At 46.2% G+C, this 15,873-nt stretch overlaps 1 protein-coding gene across 3 annotated transcripts in view; it reads left to right on the forward strand.

The window, feature by feature from the left end:
* Positions 1–227: 227 nt before the first annotated feature.
* The window catches only part of Dusp22 (dual specificity phosphatase 22), a 49,662-nt gene continuing 34,016 nt past the window's right edge, over positions 228–15,873 (forward strand). The window contains exons 1-3 of one of the 3 annotated variants that reach the window (XM_032884643.1): positions 228–423; positions 8,273–8,306; positions 11,682–11,764. In XM_032884643.1, coding sequence (XP_032740534.1) covers positions 403–423; positions 8,273–8,306; positions 11,682–11,764 — 138 coding nt within the window. In that variant the 5' untranslated portion in view covers positions 228–402. Of the gene's footprint in view, positions 424–458; positions 520–8,272; positions 8,307–11,681; positions 11,765–15,873 lie in introns of those variants that run through there. The other 2 variants (XM_032884642.1, XM_032884641.1) reach the window with 2 other exon arrangements.

Raw genomic sequence — 15,873 nt, forward strand, 5'->3', positions numbered from 1 at the left:
AACCCAGACAGGGGAGCCCCGAGCCCAGGCTCTAACACCTGATTCACCCAGGGAGTCAAGGCCTGAGACTCTGCCGGTAACTGGCACCAGGGAGCCCCAGGGGAAAACGCCTTTAGGGACGTGGGGACCCCCTACAGCTGTGACCGCCTCCACCCCCGGCGCGCGTGCGCAAACCGCAGGTTTGGCGGCTTGTGCTCGTGCACGAGCGCGTGCGCGCTGGGCGTCCGGCCGCGGGGGCGAGGGCCGCTCTCCCCGACGTGCGCAGCGCCGGACAGTAATGTCGCGTCCCGGGTGGAGCGCGCTGCGAGCGCCGCCCTGGCGCCGCCTCCCGCTGCCCCGCCCGCCCGTCCGGCTGCGCGCCCTCTCCTCCCGCGAGCGCGGAGCGGCGAGCCCGGCGCGGCCATGGGGAGTGGGATGAGCCAGGTAACGTCCGGTCCCGGCCGCACCCTCTTTCTGCAGCTTCCGCAGCCCTGACCCTCACTGCGTGCCCTTTGAGAGCTGGGACCCATGCTGGATATGGTCTGTTTCCCTCCCTTGAGACCGGGCCCCTTGACGTCTACCACCCACAGCATTGGTGAACCAGACCAGATGGGCGGCTTCTGTAATTTCCTCTTTTCCCCAGATTTGTGTGCGCGTGCACAGATAAGCCCGCTCTGGTGGGGAAGTTCACGGAAACCCTAGAACTGACAAGGCTTTCGGTGTCGGGAGCTGGTTGACCCTGGGTTGTCGGGCTTCCGTAGGGCAACCTGTTGGCTGGCTGTTGTGGCCGCAAGGCCTTTTAGAAACTCTTTCCTTGCCCCTGTGGTGGCCCAAACCCTCTGGGCCAGTTTCTTCCTCCTACCCCACAGACTGAGGATGGTCTGGCGGTGACAGTCTGGGTTCTATTTGTGTCTGCCTCAAGGTTAAGGAGCTTGCTGGTTCCAAGAGGACTCTTACTAAGGTTTTGGATGCCTAGGACTAAGCCAAGTACTTCTACAAGTATTTTGAATAGTGCTGGGTTTGGTTAGCTTCCGGCATTACACTCCACTCACTTTATCCATCACGTTTATGGGATCTACTGGTGCGGCTCCCTTTCTCCCATTTGTCTCTGCTTTGTGGTGAGGGGTTCTGCAGTGGTTTAGTTATTCCCATGGGGAATGAGTATTGAGGCAGCGATCCAAGACCAGGGGAGGAAACCGGCATGCCTTCGATGGAAGCCTTCATGCTCCCTGCACAGTCTCCATGTTTTTGTGTGTTGTGACTTTGTGCATTGGTGACTAGGGATTTTATTTTTTATTTTACTTTATTTTTTATTTTGCCAGTGTTCAAATTTGAAACAAACTCACTCTCTTGGATACATACATGCTTGTATTATGTTCTCATTAGCACAGGGATCCGTCATCACTCTGAGCTTTCTGCTTTTAAAATTAGACCAGTGAAGATGTCTGCCCCAGGCTGGGGGCTCTGTTTGCTTTCCCACTGGTTACGCCTTAGCTTTCTTTGATATTTCTAGTTGGTTCCACTGCACTTGGTTTCTGGTATTTTATATTATAATTGAATGAACAGGTTTAGGTATACCTAGGTTTATGTATAAAAATGATTGATTACCCAAGGGCTGTTCTTTTCACACTTCTCAGAGAAGCTGGAAGTATTCATATACACACTGTGCTATTTACCTTTTATAGTAGGTTCCTTGCCTATTTTATTATCATAACTATCTTGTACTGACACAATTTCTAGTGTAGAAATGGAAAACTATATGTACAGAGAAATTCAGATGCTTCAGTGGTTCAATCCTTACTGACTGCTCTGAATATTTGTCAGGCGTGGTGCTTTTGGGGACAGAGGGAGGAAGCCAGCACGAAGGACCGAGAAATCCATTGCAGACCTCTTCAATATAGGGTAGTGCTGTTCAGTACAAATGCAATGTGAGCCAGTATATCATTTAAGTTTTTCTAGTGAAATTTTCTTTGAAAAGTTAGAACAGATGATAATCATGTAGAGGACATTATTATTAAACTGAGTATATTTAAAATATTTCAACACGTAATCAATAAGTAAAATTATTTCTGTAACTCCCGTGGAGTCTTAAATGCTCATTAGGTATATGCTACGTTTTAAATGCTTAAAAACCCACCATTGGCTAATGAGCACTGCCCACCCCAGACTACTGTATCTCCATATCTGCCTATGGGATGGGTGGGGGTGGGGAAATTTCCAGGGAGTGAGGAAAGTTGATATCAACCTAAAGGAGTGTATCTTCAGTCCAGGCAAAAGAGCCCTGGTAGAGTAGACATCTTAATCTGAGATCAGAGAGAATCACCGGAATTACAAGACAAGGTAGTAGCGAGGTAAATTACTGGATGCTGGTAACCAAGAGCCTTACCCAAGAGCCTTACCCAGAGGTCTTCCATGTATTATTGTCTAACCTGGAACAGGGTTTCAGGTTTTTTCCCCAGTTGGGAAAAGAAAAAAAAATTATTTACAGAATCAGAAAAAAGGGCTAATGGTGGAGTTGCAATTCTAAGAATACAAGCAAAATGTGTGGTACTTTAGAATTTAAGAGTGTCATTTGGGGGCTGGAAATGAGGACCCTCAGGCTCTGACATCTTGGCCTCCAGCACTGCCAGTATTGTTTAGCTCACAACTTTGTCCTGACTGGTCTGGTGGCCTCTTCCTCCCTGTGCCTGTCCTGGCATTTAGTGGGAAGCCTGTCTCCCCTCGGGATTTTCCACGGGAAGCCTTCTGTTGCTAAGAGGGCAGGGATATCAAAAAGCCCGATTTTCGCTTCCTGGATTCATAGATGCTGAAAACTAAAAGACCTTCAGTGGTTAACATAATCCAGTCTCTGTTTCTCTCTCAGACGTGTAGAACATTGCCTCTCCCAGTTACTCCTCGGATTCTTAGGAAAAGCTAAGGTGAATTTTTACAAACTGTAGAACTGTAGTATACGGGCTGTGTGATTAGAGCTCTTGGTTTCGTCCACTGCTGAGAGCAGTGGTGTGGCAGGCCTGGATGTGGCTGGCCTGTGCTTGTCTCACACTTTGTCTGTGAGACAGGAAAGGAGTGAGGAAAGGAGTCATCTGAAGGAGATGCGTGCTCCTGGCAGGGAGCAGGGTCCTCAGCGACTGCCCACTTGACACTGGGGATGGCATTTGTTTGCTGTGGAGGCCTTTGTGTATCATAGGGAGCTAGAGAGGCCTCTACTGAGTGGATGCCACTATGTGTTCTCCTACACTGGGTCAACCCCAAATCTCTGGCCCTTGCACGTCCCCCCCTCCCAACCTGCCCCGGGCAGGGGTTGTTCCCAGCTGCCTACTCTGGTCCTGTACCTTTTGTCTCAGAATCCGCTGAGACTTACTTGTCCTGGAGCTGAGTAGCTATCAAGGAGTGGGCTTTAATCCTGTGGGAACTACTCTTTCAGTATGGGAGGAGCTGGAAGTCTCACATTTTTGTCCCATAAACACTGTTTCCATTGTCACCAGCTAACCTGGCTTTGTTATCCATCCGTCTGTCTGTTGGCCTGCCCATCCGTCCATCCATCCCTCCATCGTCCATCCATTCATTCAAGTTGTACTACTCCATACCTACTGCTGCTAGTTCCTATACTGGGGAGAAATAGGGAAACACGAAGTCTCTCTCCCGGGCATTTTTTCTAGTCATGGAGCACTCACTTTGAAAGTGACCGTGTTCAGCGCTGATGGACGGATACTGCACCATAATGATGCTATCTTTCCTATACCCTCTGAATCTTCTTTTTTTAAAAAAATTTTTTTTAAATTGGACATAGGTCCTCATTTATAGTAGGCAGGTGCTCTACACTGGCCTGCATCTCCAACCCTTTTTGATTTATTTTGATTCAAGACATTGCTCTTATGGCTTGGGCTGGCCTTGAACTTGGGATCCTCCTGCCCTAGACTCCCAGGTAGTGGGAGTTGCAGCATGTGCTTTGGTGCCCACTCTTTTCTCCTTTAGCATTACAATCTTATTTCATATTCCCCAGGACAGATGCTTAAGGCAGTAATGTCAGAATACACAGGACACTTAGATGAGCCTTTTAGATGAGTGCACACCAGGTAAATTTGTGGCCAAAGGATATTGAAAACTGTGATATTTCACCTTTCAGGGAATCCACCAAAGTTTTTCCAAATGTCCTTGGGTTTAAAACCCAGAAAGTCCTTCGTGACCTAGGGCGAATCAAAATTCCACACACACTCCACATACTGCTTCATGCCAGCTGCTTGATCAGGAGTTTCTCACATCTTTTTGGGTGGGGAATCTCAGATTTTGTGGCATCCCGAAGTACTAAGAAAAGTTTAAAAGCAAATCCAAACATCCCCTGCCTCAGAAAGCAGAATTGAATTCAGACATAAGCAAAGGGTTTGAGTTGATTGCACTTTTGTGAGGCTGATGTTAGAGTTGAATAATATGTCCCTGTGAAGGGTATTGATCAAAAGGGGCTACGAACCCCTGGGCGCTTTAATATGATCCCAAAGCTCTTCTGCCTTCCAAGGCTCTGCTTTTGTTACGTTGTCTGCTGACAGACAGGCATCTTTCTGACCAGGGGCTTCCGGAGAGCCAGTTCTTCTTTGGTTTGTATTGCTATCTCACCGTCCCCCTGTTAGCATGCCACATGGTGGAAAGGGCTATGTATCTTCTGCCTTGGTTTGAACGTGGTTTGTGCCCACACAAAGGTACATTGAGTCTTAATCCTCAGTATATCAGTGCAGAGAGGGGGTAGGTCCCATGGAGGCATTGGAGACTTGAGGCAGTGCTCTCATGAATGGACTGACGCTTTCCTCTCAGGAATGGGTTAACTGTTGTAGTTCAGCCTCGCTCTTCCAGTGAACACTGCCCCGCAGGCTGCTCTACAAACCATGTTTCTGCTGGAAAGCCATTCCAGTTGGTTTGCTTCCTTCTCCTTTTCTCTGTGCCTAAAGGTTACCAAGAGTAACAGCAGCAGCCAAGTGGTGAGTCAGACTGTGTCATCTTTAAATCACAAAGCTGACCGACTAGTCGAGAAGCCTTCCCGGGTACTACTTAATCTGTCAGAAACCAGCCTTCCTTGATTGTTTTGTAATTCTATATGGAAGAGAGCCAGAATCTAACTACAGAAATGGGTGGGAGCAATTTGCTTACTAGCCCAGCCCATGACACTGTAGCTCTCTGTCTTGTCTAGAAAACCAACTTAGAAGATGACCTGCACAGCCCTGTCCTTTCCTGGCAGCTTTTAAATGCATGCCAAGTCCTCATCCTCCATGACTGTCAGTAAACAGCTTCTTTATCCAGACTCTTTCCCGAGGCTCTCTTGATGGCCTGCTTAGTTTCACATAGCTTTCAGCAAGAAGTGTAAGTCTTGTGCCCTGTCGGGAAGACCTACCAGGACTGGGCTATCCCATGACTAATTCCTCAGCCCTGAACTGACAGATAGATAGCTTCTTCATTCTCATCCACATCCCAGAAGGTGACCTGGTGGGCCTGTACACTCAGCTGTAGGGACATGGCTGAGTCCACTAGTGTCGTCATAGCCTACCTTTTGCTAGATCCATGGTGTTTTTGTAGTATCCATTGCTTAAGCACCGTTCACCTGTGTTTCATTCCTGTACTGTATAGTTAAGCCTGCAACGGCTGCTTCTATCCCAAGGACCTATGACGTTCCTTGTTGGCTTTATTCTCTAAGCAAGACAGTGCACAACTGCTGGCACAGCACATACAGTATGCCAGCTACTATCATCATCTCTTGATGGCTGAACATACATGCTTACGAATACCATGCCGTTTTCATAACAGACCATGTATCATTCGATGTACCTGCGTCCTTGAGAGACTCTGATGCAGTGGTACATAGAGGTCACAGACTGTGTTCATTGGCTACAGTCAGACCACAGATGGACCTTCTTAATGTATCTTACAGTTAAGGAATTTTAAAAAAATAAGATAAAAATGGCTATTTTATGTAAAATCTGGATACCAGCGCTTAGGAGCCCTGCCTGTGTCCATGTGGTCAAGTTAGAGGTGCAGGTGAGGCTGGGGGACACTCTAAAGGTAGGACTGAGGCTGAAAATACAGGAAAGCCAGTCTTGGAAGTTCTCAGTGCCTGGGTGCAGACCCTACTTACATCTATGCTGAAAGCTGTGTGCGAAGACTGGCTCCTAGGAGGATCTAGTAATGTCTAGGAGTAGGATTGGGACAGAAACTTGTCTTTCCACACAGTCTGCCCCTTGTTATGCTGTTGAAATGTCATAAAGGACCTCAGCTGTAAGCTGTGACATCCAAATAGAGCCACTTTAGTAGAACAGGACAAATGGCTGGATGGCTGGGGGACAAAACTCAAGAGTTACCTTACCTGGAGCAGACTCCACAAGGAGTCAGTTGAGAGAATTTCCATTGGGAATCCAAGGTGGCAATAGCAGGGCCGAAGTGCTTGTGTTCTGCCAGCCCACTGTCTGTGTTGTCCAGGGATATGCTGAGCGGCTTCTGAATTATTGTCCATGCTGAGATCACATGCTCATACTAGAGCTGTAAAGTCCCGTGGGGGTGGTATCTGGCCCCTTGCGGCCTATGCAGGAAGAGTCGAGCTCTTTAGAACTCCAGAGGAAGATGAGAATGTAAAACCTGCCCTCCCCATGTCTACCGATCCCATTGTCAGAGTTGCTGTGGTAGAGAAACCCTATATTTCCCACATGATGTTAGCTTTCTTTTTGTGCAATGACATTTCCAAGGTACATTAAACACCTATCCTAAATTTCTTGGTAGCATTTCATAGCACTTAACCTAGAACCCTGAAAATGTGGAGTGTCCTCAGTGCAGGACCAACTCTCCTAACTGACCTCCACTGCCTGCCCTCTGCCTCATTCCTGCATGGGATCCATGCATTCTCTTCTTGACTAGACTTGTTCTGAGTCCACAGAGAACAGTATAACCCAAGAGCTAGCTAAGCCAGTTCATGGACTCTCCAATCCTTGTATCCACCAGTGAGCCTCCTCTTAGTGATTTTTTTCCTAACCACTCCCTCATTCTGTCCCTCTTTTATGAGGAGTTGAGTTAATCTTTCCCTTGTCTTCAACAGAATCTTCCTTGCCTTTAAAACACTATTTTTAATAATGGGTAGGCATGCGTATCTCCATGCCAGTATATGATTCTGAGTACAGGTGCCCATGGAGGCTGGTCCTGTTGGACAGTGTGAGCACCGTGGTGCTGAAGTCTGAACTCGAGTCCTCTGGAATAACCGCTGAACCATCTCTCTAGCCCTTCCCTTGCCATTTGAACAAGTGCCAGCATAGCTTCCTTCTCAGCATTGATTGTAAACGTCTCCATTTCCATATGGTTGGATTGCAATGGACCTGTGATCATTTGTTCTTTCCAGTATCGCCAGATTATATAAATCAGCCAGAAGAGCCTTGTTCTGAATGCCCCTTTAGTATTTTGATGTCACATCTTAGTAAAGACAGGAGACCCTGGGGCATGGGAGATGAAGGTAGAAAAGCTCCAGGTAACCATGCTGCTGGAGAACCCCAGCTTGGTCCACCTGCAAGATGGGCATGCACTGTTGTTTTCAAAGAGGAGTGCTTTGGTGCCTGTTTCTCTCTGCTTCATAAAAATAGAGGCATAAAACTCGAGAGGGTAGCACTGAGGGGACGGTACAGGGGGGCAGAGACAGGAGGACAGTTGTGGTTACAGCATCTGGGTATGTGCAGAACCAGCAGACAAAGTGCAACTGGAAATTGTGGCAGGGAAGTCACTGGACATTGTTTTAGTTTCCAGAGCATTTCTGAAATTGGACTTCGTTATGTTTGCAAAAGGCCAACAAAGATTTGCTTGGTACTTTGAAAGCCATGGGGTGTTTGTGAAGCATTGCATCTTAGCTCTGCTGAAGGCCTCCATAGGGGATGGGGGACTTTGCAGTGAAGCAGAGAAGGAGGCCGGCCACAGTGTCTCTGAATGGGGTCACAGAACACTGTGGTGCTGTTAGTGGCCCTTGGCAGTGGACACTGTGGACAACGATCTTGAGCATCAGAGGGCATGTTTGCCAAGGCAGTGAGGGAAGTTGCAGGGGAGGGGGTGGTGTTCTCCCCGAGTGCCCAGAGCAGCTTGCCATCCTGCTCCTAAGTGCAGGGACTTGAAAGGTTACAGTGTAACCTTTTGAGCAAATTCCCTTAGTAGCTGTGGTCAGAGAGGTGCTGGAAATTGGGTACGGTAGGTGAGGGGTCCTGGGCTTGGCTGGGTCATCTTGCGAGCAGCAGCACTGTCCACTTGGTATCCTGTGACAATCATGCCTGTGTCTCTCTTCCAGATCCTGCCGGGCCTGTACATTGGCAACTTCAAAGGTGAGTTATTACTCTCCGTTCCTTTAATGATGATAAATACATTATGAATCACAAAATGTACTGTTCTGGCTATCCACGTATGGGTCAAGAGCCCAAAGAATCTTCACTTGGTTGTGTAACCATCATTACCATCTAGTTCCAGAACTCTCCCCTCATCCCATATTGAAAATCTGAGCCCCTGGCCCTCCAGAGCTCAGTGGGTTGCCCACATGTGACGCTAGATTTGAGTGTCTGACACTACCCTGGCAATACCCTTCTGAAGGACCCCAGAAGATCCGATTTCAAACTTAAGGACTTTGTGCTGTGTGCATAGCTCTTTGCCACAGTGGCTGTGGTTGTGGGTTTCCATTTTGAATGTCCACTGTCGTCATCCATCCAGTCTGACGAAGGATTTCATACATGCTCAAGTCGACAGCTGAGCTTCATGAGAGAGTCACCCCAAAGTAGTGCAGCCATGCAGACGTACTGAGGTACAGCAGAGGGCAGGCAGGTGCGACCGACTCTGGCCAGGTCTTGCTCTTCCCTGTCTTCAGGGACCCAGCAGCCCATGGGGTCACACATGTAGAGTGGGCCTCTTTATTCACAGATTTACAGCTTTATCTCCAAACCACAGTTTAAAATGGTAAGCTGTTACAAAATGCATTTTATGGGTAATGAAACATTTGAAGTTAATTGTGGTCATAGTTGCACAACTCTACATGTGCTAGAAACCACTGGCATGTCCGTATGCTCTCGCCAGGGTGAGTCTCATGGGAGTCATGCTTTTACTTGACCATCATCGAAAGGCTGAAAGGTATTACAGCACAATAAAATTAAACAACAGTTAGAAATAGTCCATTAAGTATATTGTCCTTCAATATCTGCTAGGGGTTAGCTTCAGGACCCCCCACAGAACCACAAAACCAAAATCAAGTTCTTTGCTTAAGTGATGTGGCATCCACATAGAACCCCAGCGTGTCTCCTCTGCACCTAGAGGATTACCTAGTACAGGCTGCTCGTTGTGTGAGAGTTGTATGTATTGTTTACGCAACAGCGACAAGAACAAATGTTTGTATATGTTCAGTCCAAATGCAATTTTTTCAAATATCTTTGATCTAATATTGGTTGAACCTCTGGATATAGATCTCCTGGATACAGGGAGGCAACTTTGTATGAGGTCAAATAACGATCACTAAAATGTAGATCTTGTCAAGGTGGTAGATCATCGTGTTAGGTGAAACAGCCAGACTCAGGAATACAAGTGTATCCTCTCACAGGGAAGTGAGATGCAAGGAGAAGGGGGCTTAGTAAAGACGAGGGAGATGAAGCACGAAGCAGGGGTGGGTGGAATATGATTAAAATGTAAATTCTGATGGACTCGGGATCTAGAAGAGCCCTGAAGAACCACAGTGTCAGGAGTCTGCTCCGTCAGGCTCTGGCATCTTCAGCTTTGTCTGCATGTAAGGAGGAAATCGTGACATCCTACGTGGATGTGACTGTGTGGGTGGATGACTGGGTTCTTGAATCACCCCTTTTATTTTAATCTTATTCTTTATTAATAGGTTTGAGGGGGTGGGGGAGGCATGTGTGGACATTCGTGCTATGCTGCCAATGTGGAGGTCGGAGGTCACCGTTGAGGCTTTGGCTCTCTCTTCCCTTCGCAAGGGCTCCAGGGATTAAACTCAAACTGTCAGGCCTTCAAAGCCATGACTGTATCTGATGAGCCACTTAGCCAGCCCCCTACACAGTTCTTTCTCCTGTTTGTCTTGGTCATCTTTTTGTTCCTATAACAAACATCTGGAGTAAGCAACTGGAGAAGAGGAAAGGTTCGCTTTACTTTGTGGTGAGGAGGTTTCAGTCCACAGTCAGTTGACCCATTGCCTTTGGAACTGGCAGCACAGAATGTTGGGAGTGTCCGGAAAGAAGATTCTGTTTACCTCATGGTAGCAGAAAAGTAAGACAGAGACGAAGAGACTAGTGTCCTTTTATCTCCTTCAAGGACACGGCCCAAATGGCACTAGCCTGAGGATCAAGCTGTTAAGGCATGAGCCTTTGGAAGGTGTTCAGCACTACATTCTGCAGGACGATGTGACTCAGAGCTGGGTTACCCTAATTTATTACCGTGCTGCAGGGCGGTGGTTGGGATCACTGTGTGTGCAGTGTAAAGCCACTTTTCAAGATGGAATTTGAAGCTCCAGTGGTTGAATCAATGAGGAGAATCTTAAATTAAAAACAAACTAACATTACATCTAAAGATCTTTCCTGACCTTGCAGAATAGTTAGAACATTGGTCCTTAGCTTTTGCTCTGTTCCAGGGCTTTTTGGGAGTGTACATGCCCTCATTTGACTGTAGACCTAGACTAGCCTGGAACCGAAGAACTAGCCTTTCTGATGTGCCTCCCAGAGAGGTTGTGTGTAATAAACCCTTAGACACACACCCACATGCACCCATGGAGAGTAGAGATTCTCTCATTCCACATCTCCGTAAGCCTGTTTACTGCATATCCCACCATATGCATTTCTGGCTATACATATATTTGTACAGAGTTTCTAGTGTACTTAAATTTGGTGTAGGCTCTGGGCATTTTCTCATGTCATCAGACATTCTCAAGGAACATCATCATGGAATACTACTTAATTTTTGCTCCTTTTTTTCCTCCTTTTTATCCCTTTGAAAAGGTTGGGCCAGGGCCAAGCACTCAGAAGACTGGGCCTTCTTTCTTGGTGAACTGTTTTGTGGATTAGCCAAGGTTTTAAACTCAGAGTATCTGAAAATTAGTCTTTTCCTACAGGTGGGAACATTAGAAGGGAATGTAATTTTGGTGCCATAGTTTCCTATGAAGATAATTTAATAGCTAGTTGATAATTCTGTGTGGAATTTCTAGAAAACGTTCTGGATTTTTATTGGTTTGATTTTGCTGTAATATGGATATAGCATTATAAACCATAGACCTGTCTCAAGCTTTACCTCTCTCAGGGTAAGGGCTCTCCATTATACTTCTCTGTCTTCTTCAGTAATGGGCTCTTGGATTTTACTGTCTACTTAAGTAACCAGTAAGAGGTAACTGTTTTAAAATAAACATGCTTAACATATGTGTCTCATCTGAAAACATACTACTGTACTCTACCTCAACGTCTCATATTTCTTTTAACAGCTTTCCTAATTAAAATGTCTTTTAATCTGAGTACAGTACTTGAGTTCAAAAGTTATATAAGTCAAAAACAAATTTAAGACAAAATACATGAGAGCAAACATCCTATTTCACCAGTCTAGATTATTCTGGATACAATCAGTTATAAAGAGTCAAGAAAACAATCTGCAAGTGTGTGCTGCTTTCCGCCTAGACTGTGAGACTGGTGACTCAGAGACTGTGTCCATCTCTTATCTTTGAGCAGATGCAAGAGATGCAGAGCAATTGAGCAGGAACAAGGTGACACACATTCTTTCTGTGCACGACACTGCCAGGCCCATGCTGGAGGTAAGAAAGAACCATGTGTGTGTGTGTGTGTCTGTCTGTCTGTCTCTCTGTGTGTGTGTGCCCGTCCGTCCGTCTGTCTGTCTGTCTGTATCTGTGTGTGTGCATCTGTCTGTCTGTCTCTGTGTCTGTCTGTCTCTATGAGTGTGTGTGTCTGTCTCTCTGTGTGCGTCTGTCTATCTATCTGTGTGTGTGCGTGTGCGCATCTGTCTGTCTGTGTCTCTGAGTGTGTGTGTCTGTCTGTCTCTCTGTGTGTCTGTCTGTCTGTCTCTGTGAGTGTGTGTGTGTGTGTGTGTGTGTGTGTGTGTGTTGTGTTTATGCTCTGTGGAAGTGCACATGACATTAGTGAAGGCAGCCGTGTTCTGACACTAGTATATTCCCGTCGTCACTGGACAGATTACTTTTCCATTCACGTTATGTGCCTGGACCCCCTTGAGGACACGCTGTGGCCTGACGGAGAGGGCACTTATTGTTCTCCTGCTGAGTTGCTTGCTTGACTCTTTTTTTCTAGATGCCCCAAATAAAATGGCATTGCATTTCCTTTTGAGTAATAAGAATATTTAAAACACAACTTATAGCCCAGTGGTAGGTCATACCTGTACTTCCAGAACTCAGGCAAGAAGATGGTTTTGAGTTCAAGACTAACCTGGGCTACATAGTGAATTCCAGCTGGGCTTAGGTTACAGAGTGAGACCCTGTGCTAATAACTAACTAACTAACTAACTAACTAACTAATCAATTAATTAAAATTTAGGCTGAGGGCATCTTGGTGGTGGGGTAATCTAGCACACATGAAGATTGCATCTCTAGAACTACAGGGAAACACAGCTAAATAAATAAAACCTATTGCTGTTTCAAAATCATTTCTGCTGTAGTAGGATCCTAACAAATTCAAGCTACTCATTTCCTGATGATATTTGCCACAAAAGTTCTAATAGCATTTGTTTTAAGGAGTAAAGGACAGGAAGCAAGCCACCCCTGTGATTTTCCGAGGCCTGGTTTGAACGGACAACATCAGTAGAGAGCTGTTGTGTTTTAGGTTTGGGGGTAAACAGGGTGTGTCTGCTTGTACACTAATTCCAAAAACATCTTCAATTTTACCCTGATGGACGGTTTGAACTGTTGATCAGGAGCAAAGTCTATTTCTGTTTCTGCCGTGACACAGCCCAGGTTAACCTCGTTTTAGAAAACAATGCCTGTGTGGTTGTGATACCCGTTTTTTTTCTATTTTAGGGTGGGGTGTTAGGAAGGGAGGGGTACTTGTTCTGAAACAAAGAATCCTGGTTCAAGCTGTTTTCAATGAAAGTCATATCATGCAAGAATAGGTAGTATGTATGTATGTACCTATGTATGTATGTATGTTTGTATGTATGTATGTATGTATGTATGTATGTATGTATGTATGTATGTATTTTCCTTGGCTTTGGAGCTTTCAGGTTTTAGCCAGTACAAAACAACTAAAGTGCGTAGATGAGAGCGAGGCTGAGAAGCAGTTTGTAAGCCTGCAGCCGACAGTCACCACTGCCCAGCTCTCCCCAGTGCTGTCTTCCCGGCTGGAAGCTCGCACCTCCTTCTGCAGTTTCCATGGGTGTTTGCTAGGGCGCTGTGTTAGTCTCCACGGGAATGACAGCTTTTGTTTGTTTGTTTGTTTGTTTGTTTGTTTTTAGTCCAAGAGTTACTTTGAAAATAGTTATTGCTGTTTTAATTAATTAGTAAAACAATATTAATTGTTTAATCTGTTCATGATAGTTTGTGTTTAAAATATAGACATTTTCAACTGCAAAGTGGTCATGGCTGACTTCCTCTTAAATCACAAGATGAGGCTTGAGGTTTCCTTTATTTTAATAAATTGCATAGCAGTCCTTCCCACCCTCCCCCACCAAATCCTCCTTACCATTGTATACTAATTTTAATGGAGCACACTGTCCTATGCACACTGCTCAAGCCCTTGACTTCCAGCTATGCACAAGGTCTTGAGGTGTTAGAAGTGGGACAGCTGCCATTCTGTCACACACAGAAACTCTGGCTGGCCTGGAAAGTAAAGCCGGTGGGATTGCAACCCAGGTATAAGGAAGCTACTGTGTGAGTGACCCCCGGAGCTCAGGGCAGACTGTGGGCCTCCATTCTGAGCACAGTCCATCCTAGGCTGTGTATCTTGTCTATGGGGACAAATGCCTTTACGAAGAGAAGAGGGGAGGTCACCAGGCCCCTTCTTACAGCGCCTACATTTTCCCCAGCATCCTCCTCCTGCACCTACAGATTCCCAGCCTGCGCTTTCAGAGTCCTCATGATGTTGTCGTAGCCACTGGGTACTGTCCTTACTCAACTTGATAGCAAGTGCTCGTGTTTACTAAAGGTTACGTGCGTGTCTGCTAACGTTCCACTGCAGTTTACAGCGGAACGTAGTTTAACACTGCCCATCTTACTGCATTCGTTCGTTATGTCACAGGTGGTTCATTCGTGTGGTTCTACACGGCTGCTTAACAGCCTCTCCAGCTGTGTGTGGGGAGTGTTGTAGAGTGTCGTGTGCACAGTAATTAAGTTACTGGAATTCCAGATGTTTGGGCGCTTTGTTTAGCCTTCTCCTCTGAAATTCCCAAATTCAGTTCCACCTTCCAAATTCAATCCATGGCCTAGCCAATCTGGAAAGCAGGCAGAGAGGTTGTCAGTGTGGGGTCCTCCTCAGCACTGTGCTCTGCTGGCTCTGATCCTTGAAGGGAAGGAATGGAGAAGGAACTTTCTGGGAACTTCAGAGCCAGACATATTTATGAAACTCCCCTCACTTAATCTGGGAAGCCTTTCTCTGTGGTGGATAGGGGGTAAGAAGGTGGTCTCTTCCCCAAATGAGGGGATTTGGGTTCAAATAACGTTCATGCAGGATTTCTAGAAGCAAGGCTGCCCCGGAGTCATATACGGGGCTCTATGGTATGAGCACGTCTTGGGTCATGTCAGCAAATCTCAGGGTTTTAAAGCATTGAGGTTCTCGCCAACAAGGCCTTTAGGGTCCTCAGACCAGCTTTTAATGAAAGAGAGGGCAAGTGAGAGCATGTGGTCACATCATTGAACATGCTCAAGAACTGGTGAGGGATTCTCTGAGGATGAGCTGCTATGTGTATGTGATGTCATGCTTTGGGAAAACAAGTTTGGGGAATTTAGTATGTCATAGGCTCCCGAGAAAATCTTGATGTGGCTGAGAGGATAAGCCTTTACAAGTTGCCTATAGACACATTTTCAGTCTCTCTGAACAAGGATGTAGTGAGCATGCTTGTTGATGTGCTATATGGTCTGCTCCGGCCTTGTGTAACTATTACCTGAGTGACCAAAGGATACTCAAGCATCTGCCATGCTAAGAGGAGACAGTACCCAGACCCTGCCCCCTAGAAGACTGCCTTTGTGCAGGTTGCACCTCTCCATATTGATTTACTTTCATGATTGCGAGAGTCTGCTATAGGTAAAAGGAAGACTCTGTAGTTTTAGTCTTATTGGTCATATATCCTTTCTGGGTGTAGCAATCTGTTTTCTGTCACAATTCCCGACCAGCACAATGTCCTAAACTGCATCCACCACACAGGTCAGTTGAAACTTGCTTAGTTGGTCTTCATCATGCAATACGGATTTTATTTGTCAACTAAATAAGAACCTTAGGCTTTATTAGATTTTAGTTTGACTACATATAACACACCATTATTTGGTTAATTTTGGAGGAAGTTACCAGAATGACACTTGAAGTGTCTAAGACCAACATGCCTGAAGGGAAAGACTGGAAGCCACTGATCTCTGGCCTCCAAAGCGGCTGAGCCCCTGTCTTTGGTCAGGTGTCTCTGATGACTCAGGGTTCGTGTGGCCTCTCGTACTTGGAATAAGACAGTCAGTCCAGGGGAAAAAGCCTGCAGCTGCAAGTGCGGTCCTTCAGAAGACTGTCTGCGTGGATCTTCCAGAGTAAAGACACTTGGCTTGCTTGCTTGTTGAAATTCAAGAACAATTCTATTAGTGTTTAAGAAAAAAATCACCCAGTACGGGCAAGCTTCAAATCTCAGTAATCACCTAGAGGAGGAGAATGTAGAGCGGAGGAGGAGGCTGCACCGCCGTGGGTGCACTGGAGTGGAAGTGAG

This window comes from Rattus rattus, chromosome 14, assembly GCF_011064425.1.
Source record: "Rattus rattus isolate New Zealand chromosome 14, Rrattus_CSIRO_v1, whole genome shotgun sequence".
In the NCBI taxonomy this organism is placed as follows: Eukaryota; Metazoa; Chordata; class Mammalia; order Rodentia; family Muridae; genus Rattus; species Rattus rattus.